This window comes from Mus musculus, chromosome 6, assembly GCF_000001635.26.
Source record: "Mus musculus strain C57BL/6J chromosome 6, GRCm38.p6 C57BL/6J".
Classification (NCBI taxonomy): domain Eukaryota; kingdom Metazoa; phylum Chordata; class Mammalia; order Rodentia; family Muridae; genus Mus; species Mus musculus.
Window position 1 is genome coordinate 57,723,176 of NC_000072.6, and position 21,329 is coordinate 57,744,504.

A 21,329-nucleotide genomic window follows, 5' to 3' on the forward strand; every position below is an offset into this window, starting at 1 on the left:
TCTCGGCTCCATCTTTACATACATTTTATATCACTCTCTTCTAACACTAGATTTTAAAGTATGTACTCTGTTTTCACTATATGATTTAGAGTAATAGAAAGGTGGAAAATTTGGGCTGAAAAAAATCTTTTTCAAAGCTGGAGATTCAATTTAGGATCTCCTATACTTGTAATACTGATCTATATACCCATCCCATATATTTGTATTCTTAAGTTATTATTTGAAACAGGAATCAATAGAGAGAGAGGTTTTGATTGTTTTATGAACTTGAGAGATGTTTTAGAAATTTTCTGAGATATGTCTTGTTGGTCAGACTTCTACAGATGCATAGAACTATTGTCTGTCAAGAGTCAGAGCTTCCTGATGAACTGCTGTATGGACGAGCAGGATACCTGTATGCCTTACTGTACCTGAACACAGAGATTGGCCCTGGCACTGTTGGTGAGACAGCTATTAAAGAGGTATTGTGGGCCTACTGGACTTTCTGGCACTCGAAACTGTTAGCATGTAGTTATATTATCACCCAGCCTCTGCTTCTAGGTGGGAGTAATTCTTTACAGGCATCTCATAAATTGTTTTTTGTTTTTGTTTTTTTTGTTTTTTGTTTTTTGCTTTTTTTAGAAACAGGTATGTATCTTCTCAAAGGTCTTTTAAAAAAATCTATGAACTTTATTGTTAAGTTATGTTCCACTTCAAAACCTCAGGATGAGATGACTGTGATTTGGTGTGCATACTCTTTCATTTTGTTCCCTTGATCTCTACATATGCCCTTACCCACATAACCAAATAGAGCTTGGCTCCCTTAGCCTGCCTGGAAAAGGAAAGGAAACAGCTTCCTTTGTCAGGGATCTGTTTACAAGATGCCCACCTCGTGTTTGCTTGCATCTCATTCTAAAAACTTAGATGACTAGCTAGAAGGCCAGATCCCAAGTAAAGTGAAGTGAGTCTGCCACATAGTTGTTCTAGACATTGATCCATAACACAGAAGACCACATAGCTCCTCCCTCACCAACGAAGCTAGTGTGTGTACTCTGTCTTGGGGATGTAATTGCTGTCCTTTAGGGAAACTGTTATAACTCTGAAGCAAGTAAGAAGTATAGGATAGTTTTTAATAGGAAGACCATAGAATTTAGTCAACTTTTTATACTAAGAACTTGAATTCCATAGGTAGACTTCTTACATGTTTTTCTCCTTAGGCTTTATTTCCTGGTTTCTCTCTGTCTGAATTTATTAAATAAAAGCAATTGTTAGATAATGGCTGCTTCCATTTCTTTTATTTATTAATCTGCATTCTCCCACACACTGTTAATTAGAGTAGATGAAGGTGCTTGTAACTTGGTCTGATTTCCGATGTCTCCTTGTCTCTGTAGGTAGTCAGTGCTATTATTGAGTCGGGAAAGAGTCTATCAAGGGAAGAAAGGAAATCTGAGCGCTGCCCCCTGCTCTATCAGTGGCACAGAAAACAATATGTTGGAGCAGCCCATGGTATGGCTGGCATCTACTACATGCTAATGCAGGTATGTGACAATTGTGTGGAATAATGAATATAGTGACCATATCACAATATATTAGACCATATGAATGGGGGATTAAATTCTTCATAGAGTTCAAGTAGGCTGAATTAAAGGTTCCTATTTTGACTCACAGATAATTAACTTAGCTTTACTTCAGTGAATTCCTAAAAGTACATTCTGTGTATAGTTTGTACCAGCATAGTTGCTTGTCACCCACAGCTTCCTTCTGCTCTGATCCTGCTGACTGAAGTAGGAACTCCTTAATGGAGGTTGTGTGATTTACATGCATACGTTGGTTTTATTCCTTAAGAGACATACTCATCATGTGACCTTTACTTCTTTGCTTTTAAGGTGAAATGCATAGAAGCGCTGTTTAGTAACTGCTGTTTTTAGAAGCATGCCAGCTTTTGCAGACATAGCTAAGTAGTGTGACAGAGCTGGCTTGCTCCCTTTACAGAGGTGGCTAAATGGTGTGCTGAGGCTGGGGTGAGAACTCTGTGTACTTATGCTCTGTGCCACACCACAACTTGTAGCCTCTGTGCCCTAATACATGTCCTGGGGTCATCCCAGCTCTTGGTTGTCAGTTAGAAGGCTGTCAGTAGAGTCTATATGAAAATATTTCTAATTACATTTGGAAAATGAAAGCTCGTTTTTGTAGTACCCCTACAAAGGCAAAGCTTTCTTACCAATTTTTTTTTTTTTCAAAAATACAGAACAAGAACAGGAATTCTAGTTCTTTGGAAAGAACTTGGAGACATATAGGAACTCAAAATGAAAAGATATGAACTGAAAATAAGTTTAAAAAATGTAGGAGAGAAAACCACACAGATGGCCGAGGAGCAGAGACTGTTTCTCCTGCACAGTACAGAACTGGGGGAATGTAAATGACATACATGTACCACAGTGTCTGCAGCAGGTGTATATGTGAGTTGAGATGAAGCCAGCGTAGGAGAGGAAGGGGCTTCTTCAAACATCTCTAAGGAGCGTTTGAATCTGTTAGATTCTTCCTTCCAGTAATTCCTATTAGCTACGAAAGGAATTGGGACTTGATAAACAGAAACGTTCTGTTTTGAGCAGAGAAAGCCTGGCTTAGAAGAGAGCCCGACTTTAATCCCAGCACTCAGGAGGCAGAGGCAGGCGGATTTCTGAGTTCAAGGGTAGCCTGGTGTACAAAGTGAGTTCCAAGATAGTCAGGGCGATACAGAAAAACCCTGTCTTGAAACCCCCTCCCCAAAAACAAAAACAAAAACCAAAAAAACAAAAGACAAAAAACAAAAAACAAAAAAACAAAAAACAAAAAGAGAGCAAAGGGAGGACATTCTACAAGGCACATGGGATCACTATGTTGTGCTTCAGACACTTCCACTGCTCTCTCACAGTGGGGCAATACAGCCTCTACCCCAAAGATGAGGCCACAATCTCCTTTTGGAAACACTGATTTAATAATGTGTTGTTGTTGTTCCTGTGTCACTGAGCTTTCACTCTGGACTCCTCTCAGTTCCCAAAGTCTTTGTGATCTATTGAAAACCTTCAGTTCAGACACATGAAGAATGTACTATACTTGCATTATTTCAAGTGCAAAGGGGTAACAGGAAGAGGAACCATCCTCATTTTCGGTAGCCTTCCTACTATTTCTCTGGGACCAGCAGCTTCTCTGAAGGCCATACTATAATAGTTTTTAAAAAAATCAGAAAAATAAATTGTTTTCCCTTTTTGTGTTTTTAAAGCCAGAAGCAAAAGTGGACCAAGAAACCTTAACCGAAATGGTGAAACCCAGCATTGATTATGTGCGCCATAAAAAATTCCGATCTGGAAATTATCCATCATCATTAAGCAATGAAACAGATCGATTGGTCCACTGGTGCCATGGTGCTCCAGGAGTCATCCACGTGCTCTTACAGGCATACCAGGTTAGTGCTCCTAAATTACAGGTGTTCCAGGTTTGTGCTCCTCTCTTATCCTGAGCTTCCAGTCGGTCATAGTTCTCATGCTTTCATGTTGCTTCAATTGTATACTGAAAACTGGTTTTAAATTTTCATCTCTGTTAGAGTGAGTAGACATGTGCCAAGTCATGCGAATGGACTCAGGGGCAGCCTTCAGTGTTGGTCTTTGCCTTCCATCATGTTTGAGCAGGGTCTAGTATGGTTTTGCTGGCCCTTGTGCTTCCGGGGCGTTTCTTTTCTCTGCTTCCTGTGTCCGGGTAGGAATGGTGAGACTGCAGATGTGCACCGTCTCAGCAGCTTCACATGGATCCCGGGGGTCTGCACTCCAGGACTCATGCTTTAACGACTAACCCATCTCCCCACCTCACTTTCCACTTTCTGTTTTAATTCTTTATCTGCGCATTTGTGTGCATTGTGTGATCACGTATGCTTGTGTACACAAGTGTGTCCATGTATTGAAAGCCAGTGGTTAGCCTTGGATATGGTCCTCTGGAACCAGTCATCTCACTTTTTCTGGATTTCTCACTGCCCGGAGTATGCTACACTAGCTGGCTGCTGAGCTCAGGGGATCAGTGTTTCTCCACCTTTCCAGCACAGGATTACAAGCATATCCCACAAATCTGACTTATTTATTTAAATGAGGGGGGAGGGAGAGAGATTATAAAATAACATTATTTTACCCCCTTCCTTTTCCTTCCTATAACCCCTCCAATGTATCTCCAGCTTTCTTTCAAATTTATGACCTTGACCTCTTTTTCTGTAATTATTGATATATGTATATATATTTCCCAGTATATAAATAACAGTGTGTTCAGTCTACATGACACTACTTGTATATGTGTTTTGGGCCTGACCGCTTTTTTTTTATTATTAGTAATCTTTCTGTTTATTTAATATCACCTCCATTTTATACCAAAGGAAATTTCAGTGGCTAAGCTAATGAAATTCAGAAAGCAATCCCTTGACCACACTCTGCACAATTCCTCTGTCCTTTAGAAAGTTGCCACATGAAAACATTCATTTTTATGATAGATAATTATATTACAGCTGAGGAGTTGGTATTAGTTAGAAAATAAAGCACAGATATATTTGCATGACCATTTTGTATTGGATAACCATTTCAGTGCTCTTCCAGTATCAGCATTCCTTAATTTAAAAGCAGGAGCAAGCTGGTCATGGTGGTATACTCCTTTAATCTCAGTACTCAGGAGCCAGAGGTCAGGGGATCTCTGTGAATTTAATTCTACATAGTAAGTTCCAGGCCAGCCCGGGTAACATGGAAAGAAAATCTATCTCAAAACAAACAATAAAACAAACCATAGAAACACAAAGCAAAAATAAATAAAATCAGGACTGAGACAGAGCTGTTCACTATCCTGCTTTTTTCAATATAGTGTTAGTCACTATAAAGCAGAAAAAGAGAGTAAAGGGTCACAAGTCAGAAAAGAAGTTAAGCTATTTCTTTGCAGAGCACACAGCTTCTTTATCAAAATAATGTATGAATGGCTAGTTAAGTAGGACAATAATAAGTGTATACATATTTCCTAGTGCATACATATAGATGAATAGGTAGATAGAGAGACTGAGGGAAAACAGATAGATGGATGTTAGATGGTAGGTAGATGGATACCAGATGATATATAATTAAATAGATGACAGACAGATAGACAGATAGTGCCAGGTCTAGCATGGCTATGTAAGGGGAGGTGTGACACAGTTCCCTGGTCCTGGGTCATCGCCAGGCCTTTATTCCCTGTGTGTGCTGATGGTTGCTGTTGCCCTGAAGCTGATCTGCTGTCTCTTCTACTTTACTTTCAATCTCTCTTTCTGGGGCATATACTTCTCCCATTGCTCGGAACTAATCACTCTATAACAAATGAAACATTCGCTTCTCAAGAATGAGGAATGGAGGTGGTCACGAGGCTGTGGAGGATGAGGAACAGGCCTTCATGCATTTTAGGGCCATGGGAAAGGATCGAGAGAACATAACCACAGAGACCATAAAGGCCTACATGGTCATTTGTGGAAATTGCTAGACTTGGCCTTCAACTTGGAATTATATGAGGAGATACAGATATTCTCTGGGCCAATGACTGAATTAAATTAGCCAGGTGAACTTGGGGATATCAATGACAGAGAGTTCAAGTGGTCTAAGAAGAAAAGGCATGTATAAGAAAGAAGAAAGAATCTGTACAAAACAAGCAATGGATAGATGGGTTTATCTTATAGGAGGAAGGCTTGTGTATGATCTAGAAACAAATAGTATTAGAAGGAGAGTATGGTTTAATAGAAAAGGATGGTGGGCTAGAGAATTAATGTTCATAGAGAGGTTGTCAGTTTTGGACAAGATGCCATGGAATTGCTAGGACAAGGAACAAAGATTAGAGCATTAAAAGATGAAATACAAGCATAAGAAAAGTTAGCACTTTGTTCTCCTAGCTACTTGAAGGATTGGAGATGACCATGCCTAGAGAGATATCGGAGAGAGCCAGCTGGTTTACTTTCGTACATTTTAAAGCTTTGTGAGAAATCATTTCAACCTAAGTAGTCCATCACTTTTCTGTTCTTACATGAAAGAAGTTACTAAGGACTGCTGTGTGCTGTACCAGGAAACACAAGAGCTGTGCCTAGCTACCCATGAAGAGCAGGCTGTGTAAAAACTGTAAGGAAATGTGCTTCTGCTTGGTGTTTAGTTTCTGTTTTTTGAGAAAGCAGTGGTTGAGACTAATGATCTGGGATTCATACAATTTATATAAATTTAAGGTTTTCTAAAAACAGTGGTCAAAGCCTTGAAGACGTGGCTTTAGTAAATAAAAGTCTGAGTTCAGGCTCTCTGGTTGAAAGAAGGAAAAAGAAAGGAGAAGGAAGACAAATGAGAATCCCTGGGCAAAGAAAGAGCGCTTGAATTGACAGCTTGCAACCACCACTGACTCCGAATTATTATTGAGTCAGTGCTGCTCCCATTCGCCCTTTCTCATGACCCTCTTCATGCTGAGGCAAGATAGGTGCTACCAGATACACTAGCATGTATGGAGCCTAGTTGCTCTTACAGTTCTTGCTTCTTTCCTGAGCCTCTTGGGCCCTCCTGCTACAATCTTCCTTTCTCTCCAGTCAGTCTCCTGGTAGGACAACCTGAAAAGCCCTGCTTATAGAATTCAACCACTTTTCTAGTACAGAGTCCCAAAGATTTCATTATTCCTAAAAACAAACAAATAAGCCAAAACAACAATAACAAAATTAAACCAGTATAGTCAGGTTCTTGACAGAAATATCCCCAAAAACCTAGAACTAGTTTCTATGTCAGTTTACTTTTTCTTTTTCTTTTTTCTTTTGAGAGAATAAATTCGATTACTGGACATACCACAACCACAATTTAAACATGACCAAGTTTTCAGGTTACGAATGTTAAACTTCATTTACTAGAACCAATGACCATGATTCAGTTTAAACCTCAGTCTCTCCATTGTGTGAATTCTTGCTTCCTTCTCTTTCAGTGTCTTCTCTTGGAGTTGTATCTGATTTTGTACCAGTTTTCATCTGAATCACTTGAGGAATAGGATGCTTTTGCTTTTCTTTCTTGGCTAGGAATCTGTTAACTCTGAAAGTATTGTGAAAAGATATAATGAGAAGCCAAGTCAGGAGTATGGTGCACAGTGGAGGAGGAAAGGAAAAGTAGGGGCCTCATATTAGTTTACTTTTCTATTGCCGTATAAAATTCCATGACCAAGGCAGCTTATACTTACAGAAGTGACTGTTTTTTTTGGCTTAGGACTCTAGAGAGTTTATAGTCTATCATGACAAGGGTATGTGGCATTGAGCAGCACTTACACTGCTTGAAGCAGAACTGGAGGCTCACATCTTAAATTGCAAGAAGGAAGCAGAGAGTGAACTAGGAACCCATGTGGCTTTAGAAATCTCAAAGTGTATCCCAGTGATGAATTTTTTTATAGCAGGGCCATAACTCCCAAGTTTCACTGAACTGTACCACCAACTGGAGAGCAAATATTCAGATTCCAGTGCCTATAGGAAATGTTCTTATGCAAATTACCACAGGAAGGAATTCATACCTGACATGGTAAAACTAGCCCACTACCCAGCACTGGTGAAGCCAAGGACCCTAGAGGAGAACTCGATACTGCCATCTCTCTAAATTAGTATAATCTTCAAACACATTCTGAATACTTATTCTTCTACTCACAGGCAAGTATAGCTCTCATCTCATTAAGAAAAAAAGAAAAAGAAAAAGAAAAAAATCTTTTTGCAGTATTGACCATTACAGAAAGATGCAACTTGTTCAAATTCAGAGAACAAATCTCTATGGGGCTTCCCACAGCAACTGATATATATCTGCAGTACAACCCCTGAATGTATCACTCAGAGAAGACCATGAAGTGGTGGTAGAATAACTGCTACAGGATAATTATTGTATATATGATAGAAAATCTGAACCTATGAAGTCTCAACAATATTGGTCTCCTAAACAAGACATGAAAAATGACAATACAAGTTGACATACCATCACGAATAGGGAAATCTCACAAGGCCCCACCCTAAATAAGGGAGTTTCAGTTTTCTCCTGGGAGGAGTCCCCAGATAGGTGATCCAATCAAAGCTGTTAGCCTTAAACACATTTGAATTGTGCCAAAGGCCTTTTCTATATTGAGATGATAATTTTTTTTGATTTAGGTCAATTTATGTTGTCTATAACATTTATTGACTTATGTATGTTGAACCATTTGGATTTCAAGAATAAAGCCAACTTAGTCATGGTAGATGGATAATCTTTTTTTTTTGATATATGTTTGTATTGCAAGTGATTTGCTTTTATTTTTATGCCTTGTTTAAACTCATTTAATTTTTTGAAAACATCTATTTATTATTCATTTAAATCTGTAACCTATGGCTTATCTAGGTATTTCTCTTTGGCAAACATTTCCACAGCACTAGATGGTTTTGGAGAGGAGATGCTGGCGTGACCTCTTGTATTGCTCGTAATTTTTCGAATGTGACCTAGGCATGGGGACCTCTTTTCTTAGTTCTGTGTCTGATATGGATAGAATAAGTAGGAGCAGAAGAGAGAATGTGGGGGTGGGATTGTGCTTAAAGGTTGAAAATGAGTTAGGTGGAGTGATGTCAGTTGAACAGGGTAGACTGGTATGGTAGGTAAGATGTGAGCCCTGGTTCAAGCCTTGAGTATAAGGTAGATCTGGGTGGATAAAGAGGTTGCAGGTGTTGTGCCAAGGGCATGTGGGTTCAGAGGCAGGCAGGGCAGGTTCTGGGGGGAGCTGAAAGGTTGGTTGCCTCACAGGCACAGGTGGCCAGTCTAGGTAGGCCTGGACACTGGATGTGGCACCAGTGCTAGGCCTGGTGGATTAAGGAGGATCTGTGGAGGGGAGACTCACTGCGAGAAGAGACCTGACTAGGTGGAGAGGTTCTTGTGTGTATTTAACCCTAATGCCTTATCTGTTTCATAATGTATAGTGTTTTAATCAAGGGGGAAGTATTTTTCTGACTCTAAGGCAAAACAGTCTGCTAACACTGTTTTCGGTTTCTTTCTCTCCAGGTTTTTAAGGAGGAAAAATACTTGAAAGAGGCCATGGAGTGTAGCGATGTGATTTGGCAGCGAGGTCTGCTCCGGAAAGGTTATGGAATCTGCCATGGAACCTCTGGCAATGGCTATTCCTTTTTGTCCCTTTATCGCCTGACGCAGGATAAGAAGTATCTCTATCGAGCTTGTAAGGTGAGGACACCTCTAATCCACACTGCTCCTGAGCTTCCCAGAACAGATTCCAAAAGCGCAACTCCTCCTCCTCCTTGCACCTACTCCTCCCAGGCTCTGGTTAATCTGTTTCTTCTAGCTCAGCCTTGTTCTTGGGCCCTCTGTATCTCTCTGTGAGGTGAAGGTAGCAGACATAAAGGTTGCTCTGAAGAGCACAGGTTCTGGAATCATACTGTCTGGTCAGAGTACAGCACTTATTTATTTGTTCGGTTGTTTTTTGAGAAAAAGTCTGAGCTAGCACAGATGGACCTTGGTTTGCTGCTGCCAAGAACAATCATGACCGTGAACTTAAAGCACATTTATTCTTCAAGCCTCAATTTCCTTATTTGAAAAAAAAAAAGGGGGAGAAAATGATTACCAAAGATGTTTTAAGAATTAATTGATATAACATTCATACTTTCTACAGTTGTTCCTAGTTAAATCCTTCACTGGTTTCCCATTAAACTGCATGTCAAAGCTACCCTCCTGTCTCCGAGTTTCTGTAGTCTGCATGCCTTGACCCTTTCCTATTTCCCTACCTCCCTGTCACATCCTATACCACTTTCAGGCATACTTCACTAGATAGCACTATTCTTCCCTCTCAGCAGAATGGAGGCTAAACTGTTATTACCTATTTCCTTCACCAAAAATGTACTTTCCATGGGCAAGTTGCATAGGAAATCTTTGCCTCTCCAATGTTACTTTAACTATGACATTCTTCAGGGTCTTTAATACTACCAGTCATTTATTGAACATTTTGCTTAATACTTGGCTCAAACTGGAGAAATATAAGCTTTGTGATTGTACTGATCCAGTACAGTAGAGAGCTAAGGGCTGAGATCTTTCCACACTGGAGGATTGTTCCAGCAACCGTTATAAGGCAGTAGATGTGAGGACACTGGGGAAAAGAGGAATGCTGAGCATGTTCTCCATAAGTAACCCAGGCCAGGGGAAGCCGGCAGCCAAGGCTGAGGACAGGTTCAGAGCCAGGGAGTTTTATTCAGATGGAACAGGTGCTTGGAAGGAACAGGGTGCTGTTGAGTTACTGTGCATTTCTTCTCTAGGTGTCCCTACAATGTTTTAAGGTAAATATAACCTACAGCGAAAGAAACCGGCAAGGAAAGGTCTCTAGCTCTCATCCTTCTAGGGGGGTTTGGCCATACAGTACAGTTCAGAGCCCTGGAATCACTGCTACCCAAACTGGCTCTTTAGTTATTGTTTTCCAAGTTATTTTTAATGTTTTTAATTGTGTGTGTGTGTGTGTGTGTGTGTGTGTGTGTGTGTGTGTGTGTAGGAATTTTCATATAAGTGTAAGTACTCAAAGAGGCCAGAGGAGACAGTTCCCATCAAGGATGGCATTTCAGGTGTTTGTGAGCCACCTGGTGTGGGTGCTTAGACTCAAGCTAGGGTCCTCTGGAAGAGCACAGCTGCTCTTGATCTCTGAGCCATGTCTTGAGCCCTCTTCAATTCTTCTTCTTCTTCTTCTTCTTCTTCTTCTTCTTCTTCTTCTTCTTCTTCTTCTTCTTCTTCTTCTTCTTCTTCTTCTTCTTCTTTTTTTTAAACTCGTTAAAGTGTCCATTGCCTCTTAGAAATTCTATTCTTAAAAAGATGCGTCTTTCCTTTTAGTTTGCAGAGTGGTGTCTAGATTACGGAGCACATGGATGCCGCATTCCTGACAGACCTTATTCCCTCTTTGAAGGTAAGAGTGTGAAAAATAAAATAAAACTGTACATTTAAACACTTGGTTTAATAGCACTGATTTCCGTGCTTTGAGGACTAGCATGAGGACATTTGGTGTTGCCTGAGTAAAGCCTCAGAACTAACACACAATGATAGCAAGCCTGTTGTTCTTGCTATATTTTGGTCCTGCAAGTATCTTCAAAAGTTTTAGAACTTGTATGAAGTACATATGCAGACAAAGCCTGGAAGGCTTACTGGATGGGGGAAAGATAGTATGCTTATTCTTCTGCATTTCCTCTGTGATATTGTATATATAAATAAAATATTCTATGTGTTCATGGGAAACTTGAGTAGATACTTAATACAGTTAATTCTTTAAATTATATAAAGAATTACTAGTATCTAATATTAATAGAAAGTAGTAATTGAATATTAATAATTAGAAAAATAAGAGTGAATGTTAAAGGGTGTTTAATACTTCTACTAATGGCAAAAACAAGACCATTAGTTAAAGTAACAATTATTAAATCTTCCCAGTTAATAAATATAGTATATAAGAATATACTATACTATATTATTATAATTATAATTGAAGTTCTAGAGACAGAGAGATCCTTATTGTTTGTTTATTTGATTTTTTTTTATGATAGGGTCTCTCCATGTAGTCCTGGTTGTCCTGGAATTTGATATGTAGATAAGGCTAGCCTCAAACTCATACAGAACTGCCTGCCCCTGCCTCCAAAGTGCTGTGATTAAAGGTGTGCAACAATACATTTGGCCTCCTAAATACTTTGTGTGTGTATATGTGTGTGTGTGTGTGTGTGTGTGTGTGTGTGTGTGTGTATTCGTGCACACAAGCACTTGTGTGTTTTGGGTAACTTATAACCCACAGTGCCAAGACTTTATAGCATTAGGATAAATTGATAATAACTTTAGAACCACATCTTATAACTATATCCCAATGTAAACCTCAGAAGGAAAAAAATATTTTAAATCATGTAGATAGGAAATGGATTTTATCAATGCTTTTTCTGTATAAGCTAAAGTCATAAGGAAAAATATTTCTCAGAATAAAATCTTTAGTTGTTTACATAACAAAAATATATGACAGACATGGTGGTCATTGCCTGTAATCTCATCACACTGGTAGCAAAAGCATTAGCTCATGAGTATGAGTCTGGCCTAGGCTCTATATTGAGGCCCTGTCTCAGAAAAATATAAACATGAGATATGTTTATATCAGACAATATTCAACTTTAACATGGAAACTTTAATTAAATATGGAATTTTGACCCACATTTAATTAAATTTAAGTAAAGTGGGTCAAAATTCCACAGTTGAACTTCTTTTTTTTTTTTAATTAGGTATTTTCCTCATTTACATTTTCAATGCTATCCCAAAGGTCCCCCATACCCACCCCCCCAGTCCCCTACCCACCCACTCCCCCTTTTTGGCCCTGGCGTTCCCCTGTACTGGGGCATATAAAGTTTGCAAGTCCAATGGGCCTCTCTTTGCAGTGATGGCCGACTAGGCCATCTTTTGATACATATGCAGCTAAAGACAAGAGCTCCCGGGTACTGGTTAGTTCATATTGTTGTTCCACCTATAGGGTTGCAGTAGGAAGTCAACTGACCATGTTTGCTCTGTGCCTCACCAATGCATGGCAGATAGAACTGGCAGTAACTACTAACCAAGTTCTTATGTAGAAGCCTGACAGCTCTACTGAGAGAGAACACTGAACAGTATCTGATGTCCTCCAGGAGCACCCACTCTGCCACAGGCAGCATTCTGTGGGCCTGGCAACTGCCTATGAAATCCAGAAACCAGCTGTTCTGAGGCTTCTCTCTAGGGTCCTCTCAAGGGCATTAAGGGCAACTTTCTGATTCTGATGGGTTCTAATAGGTCTGGGATTCTTTTATTCATTAAGCTTCTAGAACACTTTCTTCAAGTAAAAAGTTTCAGGGAAGGCTAGGACCAACCCAAATTTTCTTTAGTAACAAAATAAACAGTCTTTGACTGTACTCTGACAAAGAAACAGTACTTAGTAAGAAGGGCAGACTATTGGCAGCCATAAATCAGATCCTAGCTGCAGGAATCTGACTTAAGAAGCCGGTCCCCAGAGGCTGCATACGGATTCCATCCTGGTCAAGTTCTGAAAAAGACAAAGCTTATCTATGGCAGTTAGATACCTCTAATGACAGAATGGACACAGAGTGCAGGAACACATAGACCCACATATGCTGGTAGATCCAGACTGTAACAGACGTTTGTTTTATACAGGTTGTACAGTTGTCAAGATTCAAAGAATACTTATGATTTATGTATTTGTTTGTGTGCAAATTTTGTGGCAAAAGAAAAGCTAAGCAAACTGAAACTGTGACAGGGGACAGTTTTACTGTCAATTCCTCTGACTGAGGTGGACACATAGGCCTGGAGGCCCACGAGGACAAGAAGCTCACACCCCAGACCCCCCAAGGTCTCAGTCAGTCAACTTCAATAGCTGCTGTTTATTCAGTGCCCGACCTTGTTGACATAAACAAACTGCACTTAATTAAAAATTACTTTCTTCAAAGCTAAAGAATATATAAAATAGGATGGAGATTATAAAAGCCCTGAGAGGAGAGTTTCATTTTTGGACATATAGTTGGCAATGTTCTTAAATTCCTCAGGGCATTTTTATTTTGCTTTTTTGTTTTAAATCATGTATGCTGATTATGGTCCTCAAGCCCTCACACCAGTTAGATAAGCACTGTAATACTGAGCCACATCCAAGATCTATATCCTTAGATGCTGCAGTGTCACCTTAACATTTCAAATGCAAGGAAAGAATCCAAAAGCCATGTCTTAAAACGTAGAGTAGTGCAGTAGAGGAGATAGCTCAGTAGATAAACTTACTTGTCATACAAGTGTTAGAATCTGAGCTTAAACCTCCAGAACCCAGAGGTGTAGATGTGTAGCTCAGGTGTATTATTTCAGTTTTAGAGAGAAATTGGGAAGTGAGACTGGAGGAAACTCAGACACTTGCCAGTCAGCCACACTGGAATGTATGCAGCAGAAAACAATGGGGACCCTGTCTCAGACAAAGTGGAAGGCAAGGACTTAGGACTTACTCCTGAAGTTGCTTGCTGAGGTCTATACTCACACTGTGGCATGCATTTGCCTGAATACACACACACACACACACACACACACACACACACACACACACACACACACACACACACACACACAAATGGTATAAGTGCTGTTTTTTGTTTGTTTGTTTTTTGTTTTTTGTTTTTTGTTTTTTGTTTTTTTTTTTGAGACAGGGTTTCTCTGTGTAGCCCTGGCTGTCCTGGAACTCACTCTGTATACCAGACTGGTCTCGAACTCAGAAATCCACCTGCCTCTGCCTCCCAAGTGCTGGGATTAAAGGCGTGCGCTACCGAGCCCGGCATAAGCGCTGTTTTTATTGATGTCATTTTAAATTGATGATGGTACTTTCCTTATGTCCTTACAGCCCCTGGTAATGGAAGAGATTAAATATCACTTTGCTTTATTCAATAACCTGTGTGGTTCCTAAAAGATGCACATTTTGCTTTGCAGGTATGGCTGGTGCTGTTCACTTCCTTTCTGACATCTTGGTACCAGAGACAGCACGGTTTCCAGCATTTGAACTTGGCTTTTTGCAGAAGGATTAAAAAGGTGCAAAAAGACAACTAACATACCCGTTGGACCAAAAGCCACCTGATTGATTAGTGCCTGACACAGAACCCACTGTAAACCCTAAAAGAAGAAGACGACAGGACAGAAACCTTCACAAGCCCCCTTTGTTGCAAAGACCCCCAATTAGAGCATGAGCGATAGAAATCATGTCATCAGCATTCTGTGACAGCGTGTCCCTTAAAGGTGTGAAATCTGAATCCTTCATCTCTAGGCTCCTTCTAGTGTGCATGTTTCTTGGTGCTTGTCTATAGGTGTAAATTGAATAACTAGAAAAGCCACACTCATTACATGAACTCTTAGCTGAGCACATGTGAGTGTTAAAGGTGACAGGCACACATTTTTGTATATAGTATCTAAACTAGGGTATCATCTCTATCAACACAGAAACAGTTGTGTGATGTCTGTCTTGACCATCAGCTAGCAGATCTAGATATCCTGTGAGAATACATGTTAGCATTTTCCATGGGCATGCGTGAGAGGCAGCCTCCCAAACCCGAATGAAGGGCAGGTCAGTGTGCACTGCAGAGCTCAGGAAGGCACAATTGACACCTCCTCCCTCTGTGTGTCTTGTGGTCAATGTAATTAATGGCTAAGCATTAGGAATTCTGAGACATTTACTCAGATACATATTATTAAAACAGATACCTCCTTACTGTTTTCAGAATAGCTTATTACTATATAAAACAGAGTAGCTGTAATGCCAGAAAGATCTATCCATAGCCCTTCAAAAATTTATTTCACATTTTGGTAAACTATTATAAATTTGAAATTAATACATTCCTTATTTTTCATCCAGTTTGAGGTGATAAAATAAATTCTAAGCTGAATTTATACATGTAAGAAGCAAAATATTTTAAATAAGACAATTATTATCTGGGTAATTTTTAAAATTATTTTTAAGGGCATTAATTTTGACTCACATGCGTTAGAAATCCTGTCATAAATTTCAGAGTTTGGTTGTCGTTTGTGGTACAAGTAGGCTAGATTTCCTAAGCATGTTTTATTGTGTAAGGGAAATTAATATATGTTTCCTGAAGGAAGCACCTGGGGCCGTCTTGTAAACCTGCATCAATGTGGAACTTGTACGGCCATGATTTTGGCCAAGGGCCCTCAGAGTAGCAGCAGTAGTAGTGACTCTCCCCAGTATGTTTACTTATACTTGTTTGGTAGATACTATTATCTTTTTGACCAACATGCTGAGGGAAAAATAAAATGACCATAGAATAAATGGAGATGATTTTTTTTACAGATTTCCTTTTAAGACAGGTGGATTGACACCTTCCTGCTTACCACTAGGTATCAACACATGTGCATTTCAGTGACGCCATTGACTTCCTTCGTTATATCCACTACATGTGCTGCTGTGCATCCCATGAGGCTGCAGCCCCAATCCCATGAGGTAAAGGAGAAATGGCACGTGAACCAGGATTTAGGGGTCACTTATGGCCATTTCAGAGTTATAAATGTTTAAAATTAAATTTAAGAACATCTCACTTTTGTTTCTTAGGCTTGTACTATGTCAACAACTGTACTCTAAATGTGTTGGAAAGCTTAAAATATGTACACACAAAATAACATTTTGAAATCTTAAGGGAAAACGTCAGTGTTCACAAAAAGTGTTTGGGGTTCTTTGGTTTTGTTAATAAAAGACAGTTTTGTGGTGATGACTTATGGAGTCTTAATATTTTCTCATTTCTTTTTCAGTTCAACAGTGTTAAAGTGGGTAGTTCTGTGATTATCTTGGTTGTTATCTCTTGGTCACCAGCTAGCTTCTGTAGTTATGATCAAAACAATGCAAGCAGGCATGTGGCAATACCAGCAAGTTCTGTCCTCCTTCTGAGAAAGAGATTATTTGAAAGCCTTTAGAGTAGTGTTCCATGGATGCTTGAATAGTCAGAATTTGTCATATCACCTTCTCCCACCATAAAGAAGATTGAAGAAATTAATATATGTGGTTTTCCTGATGATGTAAAAGGCAAGACTGAGGTTAGGAGGGAGGGGTTGGATATAGCGAGTAACCAAAGGGTTGTTCCTCGTGATTCAAATAAGGAAGCCTTTAAGAATGGTAGTATAGATCAGGCGGCAGTGCCTCTCCAACCGGATTGTTTATGAGTGTCTTAGTTACTTTTCTATTGCTGTGGCAAATCAGCCAAGGATACAAGAAAACATGAAATTTAGGACTCATGGTTCCCTGGGGTTAGAGCCCATGATTATAGTGGCAGGGACAGCAGGTAGACATGCATGGTGCCTCCTGAGCCATAGGAAGAGAGACCTAAGTGGGTATGGTATGGGCTATTGGAACATCAAAGCCTACTGCCAATGACACTCCTCCTTTAACAAGGCCACACCTCCTAATCCTCCCCAAACGATTTTACCAACTGGGTACCTAATATTCTAATATATGAGCTTATAGGGGCCATTCTTATTGAAACCACACTGAGAAAGACTTGAAGAAATACCATGAGGATTGTGTTATTGCTTGGGTCTGGGGTTGAGTCAAACACTTAAAGATCTTGTGGCATCTGCCTGTCTTCAAAAGCAAGGAGTAAGTGCTGTGGGGCCCTGGATGCTTCCACCTGAAATCAGCCAAGGATAAAAGAAAACATGAAATTTGGGATTCATGGTTCCAAGGGATCCATGACCATAGCGGCAGGGACCATGGCAGCAGGCAGGCAGGCATGGTGCTCACCTGAAATGAAGTGACAGCAATTCAAGAGGAGCATTGCCTGGAGCTATGTTTGGAAGTGGGAAATCTAGAGAACTCTTTACTCACAATGCATGTACTTAATGCTATATGTCATCCATGTATGTATTTCATATATGTTAATGCTCTATTTCATGTCCTCTAACACTTAGATGTTAGTCAGTTTCCCATCACTATGCAAAATACTCAAAAGAAACAATGTAAGAGAAAGAAAGTTTATTAACTCAGAAGTTTCAGTGTGTGCTTGAATGATTCCACCGCCTATGATGAGGTACCGCAGACCCTCTGGGTCCCTTTGTCTGCATGGAATGAGTCTCTGGGGCAGTTAGGCAAGGCGTCAGCAGGTGACAGACAGACCAACAAGCGAGATTGTGTAGAATCTGAATGTATTTTCACAAAGTGAATACCAGTCTTATATAGTACAGAAAATACAAGGGGTCTGAAGTCATAGCAGGCAAAGTACATTGAAGTTGCCTGACACAAAACAAAGGAATGACTTCAAAAGGATTTACAGGAACCAGGTAGATGTTTACAGTAAAGATAAAGCAGTCCTACCTAGGGTCAGCTTAGTGACAGGTAAGGATTTCACACTCTTTGATCCTTGTGAAGGCCAGCACCAGGGGGTTCTGCTCTTAGTAGGCCTCATGAATAATGCAACATCACAACCCCACCTCCCCAACACCCCATTTCCTAGGCCTTGCCAAACTCCTACATGAGTGTAACTTTTTTTTTTGATTTTTATTTCACTGCATTTCTTTTTTTTTTTTAATTTTTTTATTAGGTATTTTCCTCGTTTACATTTTCAATGCTATCCCAAAGGTCCCCCATATCCACCCCCCCAATCCCCTACTCACCCACTCCCCCTTTTTGGCCCTGGCATTCCCCTGTACTGGGGCATCTAAAGTTGGCAAGTCCAATGGGCCTCTCTTTGCAGTGATGGCCGACTAGGCCATCTTTTGATGCATATGCAGCTAGAGACAAGAGCTCCGGGGTACTGCTTAGTTCATATTGTTGTTCCACCTATAGGGTTGCAGTTCCCTTTAGCTCCTTGGGTAATATCTCTAGCTCCTGCATTGGGGGCCGTGTGATCCATCCAATAGCTGACTGTGATCATCCACTTCTGTGTTTGCTAGGCCCTGGCATAGTCTCACAAGAGAGAGCTATATCTGGGTCCTTTCAGCAAAATTTTGCTAGTGTGTGCAATGGTGTCAGCATTTGGAAGCTGATTATGGGATAGATCCCTGCATATGGCAATCACTAGATGGCCCATCTTTTTGTCACAGCTCCAAATTTTGTCTCTGTAACTCCTTCCATGGGTGTTTTGTTCCCATTTCTAGGAAGGGGTAAAGTGTCCACACTTTGGTCTTCCTTCTTCTTGAATTTCATGCATTTAGCAAGTTGTATCTTATATCTTGGGTATCCTAAGTTTCTGGGCTAATATCCACTTATCAGTATGAGTGTAACTTTTAAGTATCTGGAGAATCTCCACTTGTCAGGAGAATTCACCAACTTGCTTCTAATATGCAATGCAGCCTGTACTGAAGATTTCTATCTCAGTGGGATTCCCTGGCTCTTTTATGATATTCCCTTGTTTGGGTGAGATTTGCTACTGTCCTTAGTAAATATTTTGCAGACCAGCTCTGAGCTACTGGCTCCATCTTTTGTAATACTTAATTAGTTATTGAATAGGTAACGTCTTTACTGCATTCCTGCCGGATTCTAAGCTCATCGTTCCATACACCAGACTAACAGGGGATAGGGTATGAGTATGTGGGTAAATGAGAACGCCAGAGCTCCAGGAGGTGAGTTTCTGTGAAACTCTTTTCCTCATAAGTGCTTACAGACTTTTCAGCCTGTCAAGCAGACTTGACCGGAGTGTGTGGCAATGAGGAGCATCATCATGGCACCAGGAGCATGTTACAGAGCAAAGTTGGTAGCCAGTAAGTGGAGGGGGCAAAGACAAGATACTTCCTCTCACTAGATGCTACCACCTATTTTAAACCACTATCCAGTGGTCATTATTCATGAAATAATTAGGAAAAGGATTGATGAGGTTGGAGCCCCCAGGATCTAATGAGTCCCTCAAAGTCCATAACATAAGGCCTCTGGAAACCGTATTAGATTCAAAATATGACACCTCTTCTGTGACAGCTTCATCTTGCCAATCTGGGTTTGCTAAGCATTTGCAAGAAGATGGTGTCCTTAAGTATTGAGAGATCCACATAACAAAGGAACAAGAAAAAGGGGGGGGTGTAAGGGGGTTTCTTTACCTTTCTCTTTGGCAGTCATACATGGACTAAATCATTATACTGGATTATAATTATGGTGATCCTATAATTCATTCAAAATTCCTATTCCTTACAATGCTACTTTATTATGGCTACAATGGTTCCCACATGTAAGCAGGCAGAACTTAAGAGTTGCAGGAACAGGAAGCAAAAATTTCCTAGTGAGTCACTAGGTTATAGTGAGTGGTTGATTTCCTGGACCTGTAGATTGGAGAAACTGTACCACATATTGGAGGCTGATTGAAAGCATATACTGCCTTCTGAAGAATCCCGCCCCAGCCATATATGCTGCTGTCACCTAGTTGGTGCTATAACTGTGTCTTCAAAAGGCCATTCCATTTTTTTAATAGACCAGCTGCTTCAGGATGGTGGGGAACATAGCAAAACCAGTGGATGCCATGGTTGTGGGCCCACTCTCTCACTTCTCTGTCTGTGAAATAAATTCCTTGGTTTGAAGAAATACTGTGTGGAATACCATGATGGTGGTTACAGATTTGCCTTTCCTACATGTAACGCTTCTGCCAAAACCACCATATGTGTACATATGTAACCAGAGTAACTTTACACACAAAACCAGACAGTAAATTGTTGTCCTGTGTTGTGGAGATCCTTCAGCTTTGGAACAGCAGGACTGGCTCTTTTCAGAATCCCAACCATTGGCAGATGATATAGATGTTGAGGCAGGCTAATTCAGAGCCCTGAATCTGGGCTTGAGTGGTAGCTGAGCTGGTCAGCCCGTGACTCTTCCTTATCTGAACCACCAGGGTGAGCTCTCCACCATTGCTTTGGCTAGGCCACTCAAGGCTACCATTGGAAGAATCCAGTGTTTGTTTGTTTGGTTGGTTGGTTGGTTGGTTTTGTTGTTGTTGTTTGTTTGTTTTTGGTTTTTCGAGACAGGGTTTCTCTTTATAGCCCTGACTGTCCTGGAACTCACTTTGTAGACCAGGCTGGCCTTGAACTCAGAAATCTACCTGCCTCTGCCTCCTGAGTGCTGGATTAAAGGCATGAGCCACCACACCCAGCAGGAATCCAGTGTTAGCACTCCTGATCTTATGCACTTGGGGCGGCTCACTCACACCCAGCTTCCCAGAGTCAGCTTTACTATGTTGCCCAGTCAAGGTTCAGGGCCCATACTCCCAAGTACTGCAGCCTGTGAGCGGCTGGGCCAGTTTTCCTACTCTTGAACCCTCAGAGATGGCTCACCTATGCCTTCACCATCAGGGTCAGCTTCACTGTATTTCCCAGGCAAGGCAAAAGGGCCACTCTCCCAAGACCTACAGCCAGAGAGGGAGCTGGGCTAGCTCCCCAACTCTCATGACTCCAGGGGTAGCTCTTCCTACTACTAAAGGTTGTGAGTCAGGGAGGAAGAGGGCATCAGCCCTGCACTCACACCACCTCAGGCAGGTGAGTGGTGGGGCCAACTGTCCCATGCTCTTTCCTCCAGGACTGGATTAGCTATGCCCCTACAACCAAGGTCAGCTGTACTGTGCTGCCCAGGTAAGGAGCAGGGTCAGTTCACCTGACTGCTGCAGCCAGTGAAGGGCAGGATCATCTGTCTTGTTCTCATGACTCCAGGGTCAGCTCTTCCCAACTGTTGTAAGTGGTGAGGGTCAAGTGGGGGCAAGGCATCACCCCCGTACCAATACATCATGGAAGACAAGTGACAGGGCCAGCTATCCTAAGCTCTCATCCGCTACATACTCAAATATTGTGGTGGCTTCCAATGTAGGCTGGATG

General features: G+C 40.8%; 1 protein-coding gene across 1 annotated transcript in view; it reads left to right on the forward strand.

The window, feature by feature from the left end:
• Positions 1-16,274, forward strand: part of Lancl2 (LanC (bacterial lantibiotic synthetase component C)-like 2) — a 36,995-nt gene extending 20,721 nt beyond the window's left edge. Inside the window, exons 4-9 of the mRNA NM_133737.2 lie at positions 314-461; positions 1,371-1,517; positions 3,242-3,424; positions 9,021-9,197; positions 10,842-10,914; positions 14,481-16,274. Coding sequence (NP_598498.1) covers positions 314-461; positions 1,371-1,517; positions 3,242-3,424; positions 9,021-9,197; positions 10,842-10,914; positions 14,481-14,575 — 823 coding nt within the window. The 3' untranslated portion in view covers positions 14,576-16,274. The remainder of the gene's footprint in view (positions 1-313; positions 462-1,370; positions 1,518-3,241; positions 3,425-9,020; positions 9,198-10,841; positions 10,915-14,480) is intronic.
• The last annotated feature ends 5,055 nt before the right edge of the window (positions 16,275-21,329 follow it).